Source organism: Grampus griseus (genome assembly GCF_964374135.1).
Source record: "Grampus griseus genome assembly, chromosome: 1".
Lineage (NCBI taxonomy): Eukaryota > Metazoa > Chordata > Mammalia > Artiodactyla > Delphinidae > Grampus > Grampus griseus.
This window is the reverse complement of record NC_139017.1, coordinates 88,010,769-88,027,995: the sequence shown is the minus strand read 5'-3', so window position 1 is coordinate 88,027,995 and position 17,227 is coordinate 88,010,769. Positions and strand designations below refer to the sequence as shown.

At 40.4% G+C, this 17,227-nt stretch overlaps 3 protein-coding genes across 4 annotated transcripts in view; 1 reads left to right on the top strand and 2 right to left on the bottom strand.

The window, feature by feature from the left end:
- The window catches only part of STXBP3 (syntaxin binding protein 3), a 55,175-nt gene extending 49,700 nt beyond the window's left edge, over window positions 1-5,475 (top strand). For both annotated transcript variants that reach the window (XM_082676607.1, XM_082676606.1), the window contains exons 18-19: window positions 2,927-3,075; window positions 3,970-5,475. In XM_082676607.1, coding sequence (XP_082532733.1) covers window positions 2,927-3,075; window positions 3,970-4,064 — 244 coding nt within the window. In that variant the 3' untranslated portion in view covers window positions 4,065-5,475. The remainder of the gene's footprint in view (window positions 1-2,926; window positions 3,076-3,969) is intronic.
- LOC309827091 (large ribosomal subunit protein eL37-like) lies at window positions 1,536-2,181 on the bottom strand. Its single transcript, XM_082661601.1, has one exon. It carries the CDS (start codon window positions 2,170-2,172, stop codon window positions 1,879-1,881), a length of 294 nt encoding a protein of 97 aa, XP_082517727.1. The 5' UTR covers window positions 2,173-2,181; the 3' UTR covers window positions 1,536-1,878.
- A 3,214-nt stretch (window positions 5,476-8,689) lies between the features above and the next one.
- AKNAD1 (AKNA domain containing 1) overlaps window positions 8,690-17,227 on the bottom strand; it is a gene marked incomplete at both ends in the record, with an annotated part of 33,101 nt that continues 24,563 nt past the window's right edge. The window contains 6 exon segments of the mRNA XM_082662439.1: window positions 8,690-8,821; window positions 9,565-9,605; window positions 9,608-9,663; window positions 10,704-10,785; window positions 13,088-13,195; window positions 16,366-16,463. Of these exon segments, the coding sequence (XP_082518565.1) occupies window positions 8,690-8,821; window positions 9,565-9,605; window positions 9,608-9,663; window positions 10,704-10,785; window positions 13,088-13,195; window positions 16,366-16,463 (517 nt within the window).

The following is a 17,227-nucleotide window of genomic DNA, read 5'->3' as shown; positions in this document are numbered from 1 at the left end:
TGCTAAGTGTCTTTACTATTTCTGTTGTTTACTACCTCGTCGTTCCTTAAGATGGCAGATGGAAATTACCATCCAAAGGCTAGACTGAGAACATTATTAAAAGTTTACCATGGACTTCCCTCGTGGCACACTGGTTAAGAATCCGCCTTCCGGGACTTCCTTGGTGGCGCAGTGATTAAGAATCTGCCTGCCAATTCAGGGGACACAGGTTCGAGCCCTGGTCCTGGAAGATCCCACATGCCGTGGAGCTACTGAGCCCGTGTGCCACAACTACTTCAGCCCGCGTGCCTAGAGCCTGTGCTCCACAGCAAAGAGAAGCCACCACAATGAGAAGCCCACGCACCACAACAGAGTAGCCCCCGCTCGCTGCAACTAGAGAAAGCTCTCACACAGCAACAAAGATCCAATGCAGCCAATAAATAAATAAATAAATAAATAAATTTACTTAAAAAAAAGAATCCCCCTGCCAATGCAGGGGACACGGGTTCAAGCCCTGGTCTGGGAAGATCCCACATCCCATGGAGCAGCTAAGCCCATGCACCACAACTACTGAGCCTACGCTCTAGAGCCCGCGAGCCACAACTACTGACGCCCATGCGCCTACAGCCTGTGTTTCACAAGAGAAGCCACCGCAATGAGAAGCCCATGCACCGCAATGAAGAGTAGTCCCCACTCGCCACAACTAGAGAAAGCCTGCGTGCAGCAACAAAGACCCAGTGCAGCCAAAAATAAATAAATGAATTTATTTTTAAAAAAAGTTTACCGTGATATCCTACATTGCAGGGTCTTAGAGGTCATCTAGTATATGGTTTCCAAAGTGGGTAATAAGGTGATCTATTGGGTATTATTTTTATACTAGAAAAAGGAGAAATTAAGCTTTATTAGTATATACTAGTATACATATATAATTTATAAACTAATATATATTTTTAATAGATGTACATGTTAATTTTAAAATATTTATTTACTTTTCAAATAAAAGCTCAGAATTTTTACCAGTGGGGTATGGGAACAAAAATAGTGGTTTCTATGACCTAGGGCAGTGCTACCCAATACAACTTTCTTGCAGTGATGGAAATGTCCTATATCTGCACTGTCCTATATGATAACCACTGGCCACATATCATGACTGAGAAACTGAATTTTTAATTTTAGTTAATTTAAATTTAAATAGCCTCATGTGGCTAGTGGCTGCTATCTTGGCCAGTGTGCAGATCTAGAGCAATCTAAGGGGGGAAGTAGTAGAAATTGTAGTTCTATTTGTTTAGTGCTTTCCTAGTACTAGATTCCATACTTAGTGTATTCTGTACATTATTTCATTTGATCTTGAAAACAACCCTTTAGGTTTAGAGAGAGGTTAAGGAACTTGCTAAAAATCATAGAGAATTAAAAAGAAGCAGAATCAGAGTTGAAACCCAGGTGGCTCTCTTTTTTTTTTTTAACAGCATTATTGAGTTACAATTGACTTCATAACGTATATTTTTAAGGTATACAACTTGATGTTTTGATACATATACATTGGGAAATCACCACAAACTAGTTAATATATCCATAATTACCTTTTTTTCCTTTTTTTTTCTTTTCCTTCTTTTGTGGCATAAAGACTTAATTTAAGATCTATCCTCTTAGCATATTTCACATATACAGTACAGTTTTGTTAACTATAGTCACCATGCTGTACATTAGATCTCTAGAACTTACTCATCTTGCATAGCTGAAACTTTGTGCCCTTTGAGCAACATTGCCTCTTTTTCCTCTCCACCCGTTCCCCGGCAACCAACATTGTATCCTCCACTTCTATCAATTTGGCTTTTTTATTTTATTTTATTTTTTTATTTAAAACCAGAACATTTATTGCGCGACTAGTCATTGAAGTCCTTAAGATGAACTGGTTGCTGCAACAGCTGCCCTCTTGGACTTAGGTGTTTTTCCTTCACGGAACCCATGCCTGAATCTGCGGTATACAATTTTTAGGTTCCTCATTCGACCAGTCCGGGTGGTACTTCGTCTTTTAGCTTTAGCACTCCAGTTATACTTTCTCTTCCGCTTGGCAGGATAGCCACATTTGCCACAGGTCGACTTCTGAAGGTGGTAGGCCGTAGAGCCACAGCGGTGGCACAACATGTGCGTCTTATTCCGACACTTTCCAAACAATGATGTTCCCTTCATCATCTCGCTTCTGCCACCAAGACCAAAGAGCAGTTTGACTATTTTAGATTCCACATATAAGTGAGATCATGTAGTCTTTCTGAGTCTGGCCTTTTTCACTTAGCATAATATCCTTCAGGTTCATTCATGTTGTTGCAAATGGAAGAATTTGCTTCTTTTTTAAGCCTGAATAATATTCCACTCTCTATATATACCATTTTTTTAATCCATTGATGAACATTTAGGTTGTTTTCATATCTTTCATATCTTTCATAATACTGCAGTGACCACAGGAGTGCAGATATGTGTTCGATATCTCCTATAATCATACTTTACTAGTAGAGTTCCAGGAAGGGACGTTCTGGTACCACGTCAGCTCCAAAGCAGCACCTGTGCCTCCCTCACCCCCTCTATGTCTTTAAAACCCTATTGTCTCAATGCCACCCCCCCCCTTTTTTAACTTCAGGAAGTCATAGATTTTCAGGTATACTATGTCTTTATCTGAAATAAATAAGACAGGGCCTTAGCTCTATTTTATAGGTAAAAGTGCTGAGCTAGATTATGAGTCATTTGTTCAAACTCTGTAGATCAAAATTGAACTTAAAGTGGGGCTGTCCTGCCTGGCCCTTGATGCTCCAGTCATACCATAGTTAAGTCATTTCCTTAAAATCAATGCAGCTGGTGCCAAATTTGAGTTTGCTTGAGTTGGGCTCTTTTAAAAGACTAAAAGCAGTATGGCTTTGGAAATATTTTTAATGTGTTTGTGTTTATTTTTTAGTGCTCGGCAGAAACCCAGAGCTAATTATTTAGAGGATCGAAAAAATGGGTCTAAGCTGATTGTTTTTGTAATCGGAGGAATTACATACTCTGAAATGCGTTGTGCTTATGAAGTATCTCAGGCACATAAATCCTGTGAAGTTATTATTGGTAAGACTTGTGTTTTCCTCTTTTCTGTTTTTTTAAAACAAACTCTAAATGCAAAAATATATATGTAAAACTTTATCTTATAATTTACATTTAGGACTAAATTGTTGAGTGCAAAAAAGTATTTTTTAAATCATAGTGTGTTTTATCTGATATACCAGAGTTTTTTCCTGGTTGACTTTTTTGATTTTTTTTTTAATTAAAATTCTGATTTTGAGAGAATGAGCTTCAGAAATATTATATTCTTTATAATCTTTATAATATATATTATATAACGTATATTATATATATTCTTTATAATATTCTAAATATTACATAAAGAATATATCTTTTAAAATATTACATCCTATCCTTTTCTTGCCCTCATGATTAAATAATTTTTGAAACATACATTTCTACTACAGAAATATTTTGTAATTTTTTCTGTCTGTGGACCTGACATTGGCCAGGCCTGTATGGAATTTAGTTTTAAGAGTTTCAGTCAAAGCCACTGATACTGAAACTCTCCTGACCCGTGGAGGTGCCGCATTTATACGCCAAGCCTCGATCTGCGGCACTGCTTAACAGTTCTCTGTGACTGAACTCACAGTGCCTGTTGCTGTTTTGTCAGGAGGACAGACTAACCTCCAGTTTTGGTCTTCAGTTTATCAATATATAGCACAAAGTGGACAAAGCTGTAGGAGTGGGCAGTGTTTTTGAAGGGTTACTGAGTGTGCTCAATGAAGAGGAAGGATTGAAATACTGTAGTTCAGGCAGATTTCAGGAAGGCATCCTATAGAAATTTTAAGTTGCCCCAAGCTACTGCACTTTGCATATTTGAAGGACAGGACAATATAATTAGCCAAGGAAAATTGATTTAACTGCTGGCCTCTGAAAATTTCTCTTTTCCTCTACCAGGTTCCACGCATATTTTAACACCCAAAAAGCTGTTGGATGATATAAAGATGCTGAATAAACCCAAGGATAAAGTCTCCTTTATTAAAGATGAATAGTATTTTAGCGGGGGAGGGATTTGGAGATTCTTATTAATTTGATCAACTAAAGTAGATCAAGACATTGTGGCTGTCATGTAATTTAAAAAATGTAAATATTTTAAGGAATAATGACTTTTCAAATATATTTCTTAAGGGACTGTTTATGATTGCATATCATTGGATTTGCCTTTTTGTGATACACGGGCCTCTCACTGTGGTGGCCTCTCCCGATGCACAGGCTCAGCGGCCATGGCTTACGGTCTTCCCGGACCGGGGCACGAACCCATGTCCCCTGCATCGGCAGGCAGACTCTCAACCGCTGCGCCACCAGGGAAGCCCTGGATTTGCCATTTTTAATTTAAATATTGTTGCTGCTTTATAGATGATGAGAAGAAATGTTAAAATGCTTTCTAAAAGGAAATATTTTCAGCTTTGGAACAGAATATATTACAGTTATGGGTAATTTTTCACAGCCACCTATGTACATACTAATTACTTATTAGATACTTATCTGTCTAATGCTGAAGTATAGTTTTTTGGGACAGAATGATTTTAAATGAAAAGGTTGTAAAAGTAAAAACTGTGAACTTGTATGTATGATAGAATGATTTCCTATAAGTGCAGTTTTTCTTTCAACTGAAATTCATAACTTCTTTTATATGTAAAGTAATTTAGTCATTAATAGGAATAGAATGATTTCACAGCATATACTGTTGCTAGATACTTCTGAAGAACACAATTTTGTATAATTCTGAATAATGTATGTTAAATTAGCAAACAAAAATAATCATGAACATTCTAAGAGAAAATAAATATATACCTACAAAAATTATCTCTGTTTTTTTGGCAGGGAGGAAGGGGAAATTGGGAAATTTTAAAGTTCTAAGTCAGAGAATTACAAAGAAGAAGAAGAATGCATCATAATCTTCCCACCAACATAACTCCCTTTGACCTAAGAAAATAATAATGTAATCTTTGTATATGGTTGGATAATGTAAGGATATGTGTGCACATGTGTTACACAAAGGGAACATCTTCATTTCAAATCTCTCCTTTTACCTGGCCTCATAGTGTTCTATTATAGAGTGGGCTGTAATTTATATATCACTCGTCTTCAGAGTTTTGCTCTTACAAATAATGCGGCATTGTTTGGGTACATACCTGTGCAAACTTACACAAATATTTCTATAATATAAATTTCTAGCAAGGACATAGCTGTCTAAAGTATTTGTGCTTTAAAATACTGATAGATATCACCATTTAAAATTTTTATGTAGGGACTTCCCTGGTGATCCAGGGGCTAAGACTCCACGCTCTCAATGCAGGGGGCCTGGGTTCGATCCCTGGTCAGGGAACTAGATCCTACATGCTGCCATGCTGCAACTAAGTGTTGGCATGCCACAACTGAAAGATCCCCCACACCACAACTAAAAAGACCCCGCACACAGCAACTAAAGATCCCACGTGCCACAACTAAGACCCGATGGAGCCAAATAAATAAATTAATTAAATAAATAAATACTAAAAAAATAAAATTTTTATGTAGATCAATCCATCACTTTTCCTGTGTGGCTTGCAAATTTATGTTGTACTTAGAAATATCTTTGTACCTGAGATTGTAAATTCACTCATCGATCTTTTAGAGCATTTTGATAGGTTCATTTTATTTTTTACAGGTAACTCTTTTATCCATCTGGAATTGGTTTTAGTATGAGAATGTGTGCTAGATATTGTCTCTTAGCACTTGGCATTATGTCCCATGCCTCCCCATTCCATACCACAGGGGATGAAAGCTAAAAAGGAAGTTTTGCAGACTCAAAGGTAAGTGGGGTTCTGAACAGGTTAGATTCTGCCAACGACTTGCATTTGGTCAAGTTTTGAAGTTAGAAGGGAGGCAGAGGCCATCTGCTGCAGCTGTGCCAATGGACAAGCAAGTTGCTGCCGACAGGAGTTGTTTGTAGCAACCAGACTCCACATTTTAGTGTCTCTCACCTGCTTCATGGGTATGAGGCAATGCTGGTGGCAACTGGTGGCATTAACTTCCTGTTCTCTGGATCAGATGGTGATATGACCTTGAATCTAGAAATATGGCCCCTAGTTTCTGCCCTTACAGCTTTTTCCATGATTTTTAAGGACTTAATTCTCTATATGTTAAAACACTTCTTGAAATATCTAGAGGAGTTTCTGTTCTCCCGTGAACCCTGACTGATACAGTATTTAACAGAGATCCATCCTTATTTCTTTCTAAATAGTCAGATACTATACCAAATTTTATTGGGTAATCCCTCTTTCCCCAACTGAACTGAAATACTGCCTTCCTCATAAACTAAGTTTGTATTTTGGTCTATTTCTGGATTCTGTTTTATTGACTTATAGTTTGTATCTCTTTTTCTCTATTTTATTTTTTTTTAATTTTTATTGGAATATAGTTGATGTACAATGTTGTATTAGTTTCAGGTGTGCAGCAAAGTGAATCAGTTATACATATACCATTCTTTTCCCATATAAGGCATTACAGACTATTGAGTAGAGTTCCCTGTGCTATACAGTAGGTCCTTATTATGTATTTAATATAGAGTTGTGTGTATATGTCAGTCCCAGGCTCCCAGTTTATTCCCTATTTTGATTCATGGTGTGTTAATATGTGGACGTAATCTCTATTCCACCCATACCAAAATTACCGTTATTTTTCAGAATTCCCTGGGTATTACATTTTTTTAAAATGAACTTTAGTCTCGTTAATACCAAAAGTTATTTTGATATTTTCATTAGGTGTACAGTAAATTTATAGGTTAATTTGGGGAAAATATGACCTTAAGAATCATTATTTTCTTTATATAGATCCTGCATATCGCCATAATATTTTTCATGGTTCCATGTGAATTGGATCTTCTATTATGCTTTTCAAACAGATATTTTTTAATTTATTTTTTTGGCTGCGTTTGGTCTTCATTGCTGCGCGCAGGCTTTCCTTTTAGTTGCGGCAAGCGGGGGCTACTCTTCGTTGCAGTGTGCGGGCTTGTCATTGCGGTGGCTTCTCTTGTTGTGGAGCACGGGCTCTAGGCGCGCAGGCTTCAGTAGTTGTGGCTCGCGGGCTCTAGAGTGCAGGCTCAATAGTTGTGGCACACGGGCATAGTTGCTCTGCAGCATATGGGATCTTCCCGGACAAACCCGTGTTCCCTGCATTGGCAGGCGGATTCCTAACCACTGCGTCACCAGGGAAGCCCTGGATTTTTTTATATATAGGAAAGTTTCTGTTTTTGATATATTAATTTTAGAACTTGATATTTTACTAAGTAATGATAATAAAATAATAATGTGCAAATGCTTACTTTGTGCTTTATATGTGAGGCACTGTTTTTAAGTGTTTATATTACCTCATTCAGTCTTCTCGTTTAATCCTGTGAGGATAGGCACTATTATCATCTCCATTTTAAAGCTGAGAAAAACAAAAGGCACAGAGAGGTAATACAATTTAACCTGGATGACATGTATATGTGGAGAGGAAAGGTGACATTAATAAACAGCTCTCTTTGTTTTTTTTTAATTGAAGTATAGTTGATTTACAATGTTGTGTTAATTACTGCTGTACAGCAAAGTGATTCAGTTATACATATATATGCTTTTCTTTTAATGTATTCTTTTCCATTATGGTTTATCATAGGATAGTGAATATAGTTCTCTTCGCTATACAGTAGGAACTTGTTGTTTATCCATTCTATATGTAAAAACTTATGTCTGCTAACCTCAACCTCCCACTGCATCCCTCCCCCAACCCCCTGCCCCTTGGCAACCACCAGTGTAACAAACAGCTCTCTTTGAGACTGAGCATGAGAACAGTACATTGTCAGTGAGAGGGTTAATTTTTTGGTGTCTGCATTTTATCTGAGATCTTTGTATGCCTTGGTAACTATCTGTCCAGGGTTAGTACATGTGTGGAACAGAGATTCATAGTAATCCAATGCCCTGTGACAAATGGAGCTAAGAGTGTGATGACAGCAAACATTGGTCCATTCATTCAATCACTGCACACCTCAGTGATCACTCTGCCCTATCACACTGATAGGAGATCCTTTGAGGCCTACATTTTAGGCCTCAAATTTCACATACATTTTAGGCTTAGAGTTGGAGAGACCCTTTGTTTCCTAAATTTCTTACTGGATTTGAAGACATAAGAGGTCATCACACGTAAATTCCTACTATAAGCTGATTCCCTACCCCACTCCACCCTCGGTAGAATGAGCAGTTACAGATTCTGGTATCAAGACCCTGAAAAAGACTTTTTTCGTTGTTGCTCCTAACTGAAACGATTTACTATCTCTGAAGCACATTTTTACTTCCTTTCAAACTTTAGTTTTTGCCACACTAATAGGTAAAAGTATATTTCATTATTTTGATTTCTTTTATTATGAGTTAGGAATAACACATTTATTTTTAAGGAAATATGTGTTGATTTTGATTTTTAAGAATCAGAGGTCCATTTTTTGTTTCATTTTAGCACATTGTGTCCCCCATTTCTTGCAGTTTTGGTGTTTTCTCTAGGAAGTCATCTTCATAAGTTTGTGTAATAAGTAAAATACTTTTGGGGTGAAGACCAAGTTTTCTCTGCATTTTTTTTTAATCCTTGGTTGCCTTGAGTCAAACTAGTATTTCAGTCTGTTCCTCCATCTCTCTACTTTGGCAAGATCTTCTGCAATAGTTCTAATCATTTGATCAGTAGTTTGTTTCAAAATGGTTGCTGTCCTTAGGGCATGATCCAAAGACGAGTTTAAAATCTACAGAGGAAAAGTCCACACGTTTTAGTTACATAAATTTACTACTGCTTCTGTTAATTGGGTTCCCTCATTATTGAACATTGCAAAGTGGAATTTTTGGAGTATTCTGTTTTCCACCCAGTCTATTTCTGTTTTTGAGGCTTGGTTTCCTAGGAAACCAGTCTGAGATGGAATATATTTTGTAGAGAAAGGGACAGAAAAAAGACCAACACGTGACTGATGAGCATGAATCAGAGGGTGAAGTCAGCAACCTGCTGGGCTGTTTCCCTGCTGTGGAAAAAGAGATCCGTGACAAAGAAGAAAAGCTCTTGGGGGGAGGGGCATTGAAGGAGATTTAGGGGCCATAACCACTGAGAGGGCACCCAGGGATGCAGCACATGCTGTGGCAGCATTTGAAAGTAACCTGATTGAAAATAGGAATCTACTGATAGCTCTAACCCCAGTGTCCCTGGAACAAACTTGTGGGCGGCATGCCTTCAGGTCTGCGCCGGGGAATCCTGTAGCTGAGGCACCACCCAAAAAACATTTTCTCCAGGAAATATCCCTTGGAACCAATTTAGGAATAATACAAACCATGTGGCTGCTCAGGCTGTATTTATGTTAGTGCTGAGCACAAGTTGTTTTAGCAGAGCATTTTCTGATGCTCTCATACTATAATAATTTAAAAGCCATCAGTTTTGTGGTCATCAAGACCAAACTTACAAGCTGCAAAGATTCTAGAGTGTTTTTTTCTAAGTCCTCACCTCAGATTCCGTTTCTTCCATACCGGTAAAGTTGTTGAGGATGTGCTTTCAGAAATCCTGCAGGAGTGGGAATGGGGTGAGGGTGTAGCAAGGTCTGAACTATAAAAAAGGCAAAAGCACACTGATACTTGTATAAAGTGCCATCCTCAGCTCTGTGGTCCAGTAGTGGCTGTGTGTGTGGGCGTGGGGGGGGCGAGGAGTTTGTGCTCCCTCTGCCCAAGGACACACAACCAAGACACAAACCCAAGAACTCCCCAGTGGCTACATTCATACACACTGCACTGCACTGTGGTAGTGAGTAGTGGGGTTCAGACTGAGTGAGTGTGACTCCATACAGCCTGAACCCTGGTCACTCAGCTACACTGTCGATTCTGCCTCCTAAGTAGCTCTTGAATACTAGACTTCTCTCTTTCTTTTTCTACCACCCTTGGCTAAGCTGCCATCATTCCACCTGGATTACTGTACTAGCCTCTTACTTGGTCTCTGTGCTCCAATCCTTGACTCCTCTAATCCATTCCCTCTCCCTTAGTAGTTAGCGTGATTTTTAAAACACTGGAAAACTTTAAAAAACACTCTGGTTAAAAAATCTCATTGGCTTCCCATTATACCTAAGAGTCTGAAATCCTTCATGCAGCTGACAAGCCCCTGCATAGCCTGGCCCTGCTCATCTCACCACCCCATCTTTCCCCCACTGCCTCTCCCTCTTTTAGGCTCCAGCTACATTGTTCCTGAACTTGCCAAGGGCTTTTCCACACCAGAAGGCTCTCTTAGACTGGCATGTTCTTCTCTCTTACTCCCCCATCCCCTTGCTACTTCACTCATCCTTTGGAACTCAGCTTCCCTAAACCCCCAAATTAGGTAATAGCACTCTGTATGCCCCCTTTTCCTCTACCAAAAAAGTAAGGGCAGGGACAGAAGTTGACTTTGTCACTGTGTCCTCAGCACCTGCACAGTGTCCTGCTATTGACACTGAAGTATTTGTTGAATGAATAACTGAATGATTGAAATATTAGCCAGACTTAGGTTTGAATCCTGGCTCTACTACTTATGATCTAGGTGATCTTGGGCAGGTGATCTAATGCACTAAGTGCATTGCATGCATCCAAACAATGGGTAGCCATTTTGTTAATCATACTTACTCTCCTGGTATGAGTTCACATTCATCATGAGAGGATTTTGAATTTGCACTCTGGAAACAGATCCATTTTGGTTTTGAATGAGCTGAAAAATGTTAGCTCTGATCAGATTCAGAGCATCAAAAATGATCCCCAAATGGTGGATATATGGGTATCATTCCCTGAACTTTTCTGTATGAATGAAATCTTTCATAAAATTTTACTAAGTAAATAAAACTAGGGAACATGGAAAATAGCCATCGAGTATTCTGAATTCAAGAAAAGAAATTCAACATTTAAAAGGAGTTTTATTAGCAGACAAGAGACCAGGACTCTAGGTTCCCTTGGTGCTAGCTGTGTGACCTGGGCATGTCGACGGGCTCAACTTCTTCATCTGGCAAATGGAGGGATAATATTTTCCAAGAGTTTGAACTGAATGGATTTCTGAAGTCCTCTCCACTTTAGGAGCAAGGATTCTAGGAGTCAGAAACTAAATTATGTTACTAAGACAATTCCAGAAAATAGAGACTAAACAGAGAAGAAGATAAATGTCACCATGGAAGAAAAGAAGAACGCCAGGGGAAGGAAGAGAAGAAAGTCAGTAGCCAACAAATCTGCCTTCTCTGTCGCTGAGGCTCTCTTCTCCCCCTTCTCTTGCCTCTCCTCCTCTCTTCTCTATCTTCCCCTCTTTCTCCTTCATTCTTCTGTCATATCCACTGGTCTCTAGTAGCTTGGCTTCACTCCCCCTCAGGAGGGTCCCATTTGACAAAGGAACAGGGAGAGACACGGAAGGCAGGGCAGAAGTCAGAAAGTCCAAATTTAGTCATGCTATACCCAGACTTAAGTCATGACGAACAGAGGCACTAATGAGCTCAGTCTTAACCCCTTGGTCACCTCCAAATATAGTTGTGGATTTTATTTGAAACATAGAAATTCAGAGTTGGAAAGGGTCATAGGGTCAACTGGTCCAGTTCTCATAGTCTACAGATTACAACATCCTGACAAAGTACATTGTCTCTCAGTCTACAGGTGGGACTCATGACCTCCTGCAATAGCCCGCTCCATTTTCTGTCCTTTCTGGAGGTTCCTGTCTAACACCGAGCAAAAGATGCTTCCCTGGGACTTCTACCCTCTTGGCCACTATATGTTTACTAATGGAGTTCAAGATCACATTTCAAGTGACTCAGTTGCTTTCTTCATTCGTATATTGGAATAAGAGGTCTCGTGGGCTGTAGACCCCAAAACCAAGGCGATAGTAAAGAAATCTGTCTGTTGCTTCTTCAGAGTCTTAGGGACTGTCGTCTCAACAGAACACATCCAACTGGACGATCTGGCAGCTGGGGGTGAGTAGGGGAGACATAGCTGAGGTCAGCCAGATAAACACCATTCTTTAGTCTTGGACATTGGCAGTTGTGAAAGCTCAGAAACATTCTCTCTGGTGCCCTGTCCCCAGTGATGGAGAGAAAGCGCTCTGAAGGTATGAACTCACCCATGAGGAAAGGATGTCAGAGAACCAGACACAGCTGTCATTCAGAAGCAAGACAAAGGTGTTCCCTTCCCTCCTTTGTGTTCCCTTAGCACACTCTGTGCTCTTAGCTCTTATCGTATTTTTCCATGAACTTTCCTTATTTGGGTAGGAGTTCCTTTCTCTCAATAGGTTGTAAACTCCTTGGGAGGAAGGAGCCATGTTTTTTTTGTTTGTTTGTTTGTTTGTTTTTGCGGTACGCGGGCCTCTCACCGTCGTGGCCTCTCCCGCTGCGGAGCAGAGGCTCCGGACACGCAGGCTCAGCGGCCATGGCTCACGGGCCCAGCCACTCCGTGGCATGTGGGATCTTCCCGGACGGGGGCACGAACCCGTGTCCCCTGCATTGGCAGGCGAACTCTCAACCACTGCACCACCAGGGAAGCCCAAGGAGCCATGTTTTATTCATCTTTATAAATAAATGTTTGTGGGATTTTACTTAGTTCCAAAGACAGCAAAATTTTGCATTGAAATTAGCAATATGATGTTTAAGGAGTGTAAAATAGTCTATTCATGTGCTGAATTTTAGTGGGGATAGATCTAAAGCTTTTGCCCCTTCTGAATAATAACAATAATAGTGGCAGTTATTCAGTCAGTTACTTGTTCAGCAAATATTTATGACTTGTTACCAACTTACACTGGTATAGCACTTAGTAACTTTCAAAGTCCTTTATTGCTAGGATTGCATATCTCCCAGTTCCAGCCCAGCCTCTTGCCATCCAGGTGTCGGGCTGGATGTGCAAGTGTCAGATGAGTGCTAGAGACCTGGCGGCAGACTAAACAGGGCAGGGGCTCCCCATATGGAAGCAGTGGCTGGTATGATGTAGGTCTCCCATGCAGGGAGATTAGGTTGTGTACAAAGATGGGATCTTGCAGATGTACTTACAAAGTGAAGAATTTTTATTTTCATTTAAATAACAGAGCTGGGCAAAGGCACTTCTTTTGCTGTGATTAAAGAAATTCTGTCCCGGGGTGTTGAATATGTAATGAAATTCTAAAAAGAAAAGATTAAAAATACAACTCATTGCCTGGGAGCAACAGCTGCCCCCATTTATGCCTTGTTTTCTGAGGCGGCCCAGTCACTCTCACCTTTAGATAATGCTTTACCGCAGACTCTCGGGAGTTATAAATCTTAGTGCTGCAGTTCTCACATTTATTACTCTGCAGTCCAGTCCCAGAAGCAGAATAGCAGCTGAGTCCTATATCAGAACCTGAAAAAGCCCAAGTTACACAAAGGAAGTGTGAGTTTTTTTTATTATAGTCCTAAAATATGCTCTGGAGAGTAGAGCTCTGATCGTGCAAGGTATGCATTAGGCCCCAGAGTGTTCCATTTCCCCAAGGGGAAATTTACCAAGGGGGGTTGCCATCCTAGGGGTGACATTTGGACTCCCCTTATGACAACTGAGAGATGTTTTGATAGAAAACAATTCTGATAGGAAAGTCTTAAGATTTGCCTAGCACATGTAGGTGTTTAGTAAAGGTCCTCTGAATGGATGGATCTGTGAGAATTTCGTCCATTGAATTATCAGACGATCTTGCATTTGTAGTTATTTTTCCAGATTAGCCCTGATACATCCACATTCTCTTCTTAGACCCTGCAGTGGCCAAGAGCTTGTGTTTTGTCATCCAGGCAATTGGAAAGATGGTTTTCCTCACATCACGTTCGTGAGTCCATATGGGAACTTGAATCATAGCTTTGCCCTCATCAGTACCACAGAGAGGCTAGCAGTAGAGAGCATGTGTGTCTGGTGCAGGTCTGAGTCTTATTCGGTAGGCTGTGGGCAGTGGAGTTCTCCAGGTTAGGCCAGAGTGTGGGAGCATGGACCCGGCAGGTGAGCACATCACACTTGGGTGTCCAAGCAACGTCTTAGCTCCAGGAGAGACGAGGCTTGGGGACAAAGCTTCTGCCAATGCTACCTGCCTTGCTGCACTCATGATTACACTCATTTGTAACATTATCTTCCAAAGTGTAAATCACAAATGGAATGAGCTCTAGGAAGGATGTTTTCTTTCCCAAATCTCAGTCAGTGGTCATTGAATGCCTTCTAATCCAGAAGTCAAGGAAATTACAAATAGAGGAAGAAGGAGCTACACCCTGGGAAGGTTGTGTTGTACAGGAGAAAGGACATGGGTTCAGATAGGCCTGATTTGCAGCCTGGCTCTGCCACTTATTGGCTATATTGGTTGACAGTATGTCCACAAATTCTTTAACATGCTTTTCAAAGGATAGAGCCTAATTCCTCTCTCCTTGATTGTGACAACTCACAATTTAGTGACTTGCTTCTAACAAATAGAATAAAGTGGTAACGATGGTGTATAACTTCCAAAATTAGGTCATAAGAGACATTGAAACTTCCATCTCAGTCTTTCTCTTGGATCACTTGCCTGGGGGAAGCTGGCTGCCCTGTCTTAATGACACTCAAGCAGCCTTTTGGTCCACATGATGAGGAACTGAGACCTCCTGCCTGTGGCCATGTGTGTGAACAATCTTGGCAGCAGATTCTCTAGCCCTAGTCAAGCCTTCAGATGATGGCAGTATTGGCCAACGTCTTGACTGCAGCTTCATGAGAGACCTTGAACCTGAACCACCCAGCTAAATGGCTCCCAAATTCCTGACCTGCAGAAACTATGAGATAGCAAATGTTTGTTATTTTGAGCCATTAAGGTTTGGGATACATCATTACACAGCAATAAATAACACACCAGGCTCTTTGACCCTGGCAAGTCACTTAATTTCTCCAAGCCTCCATTTACTTATCTATAAAATAAAGATAATAATTCCTACCTTACAGGGGTATTATGATAGTCAAGTGATGTACACTATATGTCAACCGTTCTCAGTTCTTTAATTTCAGAACACTCTTACTTACACTCTTAAAATTGAGAACCCTAAAGAGCTTTTGCTTATTATAGTTTTTATCATATAATATATGAAATTTTTTATACCTGTAGTAAAAATCCACCCTCCCCTTGCATTGGAGAAGAGCTGTCATACAACATTCAGTCAACTGAATGTGGCTTGGTAGAGAGGTATTTATAAATTTCAAGTCATTTTTGCTGTGTAGAATCATTCAGATTTTCCTAAGACTAAATGGGCAGTCTCAAAGCTTTTTCTTTTTTCAGAATTTTAAACTGAAGCATTTAAAAAATACTTTGTCATTTAAAAACAGTAATAATCACTTCATGTTCACAAAATAACATTTTTTATGAAAAATAGCTATTTTTGAAAAAAAATCAGTGAGTAAAATGGCAGTGTTTTATGTTTTGGCAAATTTCTAAAACATCTAGCTTAACAGAAGGCAGCTGGACTTTATAGCTGTATCTCCATTCAGTCTGTTGAAATATTGTTCTTGCACAGAAAAGAGAGGACCTCACGGCCCCCCGGGGGCCCTCTGACCACACTTTGAAAATCTCTACTCTGTTCTGGTGTCTGGTATACAGTAAGTGTTCGATCGCTTAAACCTACTATTATTATTAGAAAATGTGTCATCTACAGAGAAGAAATAGAACCAAATGTGACATAACAGGAAGAATACTGAGTTGAAGGAAAAAGCAAGCCTGGTTAGCTCTCCGGCCCCCAGCTTCCTGCTGTATAAACTGGGTAGGTTAGGCTCGGCCGCTGATTTTCTTCTCAGGAGCTACCTAAGCCAGCAGGCCTCAACTCCACCTCTTCCTCACCCAGGGGAGTCCTGCCAGGGGATGTTTTTCTGCTTAAATTATCTTTTGAGAAGGGCCCCTATGACTAAAACTCACTGGATTCCATGCACTGGTGCTCTCTGGGTCTGCTCCCCGCTCTAACTTTCTTTGCTCCTATGAAATGTGTATGGACAAGTCAGCAGCAACTGTCCCGTGGCGGGGGAGCTCCCAAGGTGCAGATTACGGGTCATGCTGGGGGGCTGCCACGCAGAACTGAGACCGCCTCGTGACTGAGTCACGGAGCCCTGTGACTCCAGGCAGAGACAGGTGTGGGCACTTTCACCCTGCTTGACCACATCTCATTTGAATCAATTCATTATTCTTTACATTTTGCAACAATAATAATAATAACCAGCGTGCAACACCCTAGTCTAAGTAAAGCTATTTGACGTGGCACATGGTCTGCTGGCAGTGAGCGGACCCCAAGGAGAGGGATCATGACGACTGGCCCCAGACCCCTCAACTTACCGAGAACTGAGTCTGGGTGCCGTGCCTTGTCTTGAATGGCAACAGGAAACCTTCCACGGTTGATTCCTCTGTGGCCTTTTTTCTCCATTTTTTGCTTCCTAAAAAAGGTGCATAAAATCCCATAAACCTTTAGTATACTGCTAATAGCGATAGTGAGAGGTCTGGTAAAACTGAAATGTGAAATTTCTTATGTCAGAGCCTGGAATGATGGAGGATGCATGTCATCCTCAACACAGCTATCCCTCTGCCTGCCTGTTTGAGAGCTTCCCGGTGAGAAAGTGCACCCAGCACAATTTGGCCTGAAAAGAACATGCATACCAAACATTAAAAGTAAATCTGTTTTGTTTCCCTGAGGATAATATCTAGTCATGATACACATAAACAATATAGAAATTTGAAGTATGGAATTATAAAATTTGGAGTTTAATTCATTGTCTCAAAATCAGTTCTTATCAGGGGAAGAAGCTGTACTACATGTCAATACCAGATCACATGGCTTTGGATCCATAAGCACTAGCTGAGAGATCCGAAAATTCCAGCAAGGTGGATTTTGTCCAGTGTCTATGGGGCTAAAGGCTATGAGAGCATGTGGGGTTAATTTTAGCTGTGCAAGGCCACCAGGGGGCATCAGAAAGATGCCCTTCGATTGTCATTTACCGGGACACTTCCTCCGACTTGTCTGTAGCTTCTGTCTCCCTTCTTCACAGAAATTCTAACTCCTCCAAAGGAATTTTAGTTGACAGCAATTCTTAAGAAAGCTCTAGCTCAGCCCCTGGAATACTATAATAGCCCCTAGGGAACGTTGCTCATTCTTAGCCTGGAGGGCACCGTGCCCAAGACGTCCTGGATGTAGCCCAAGATG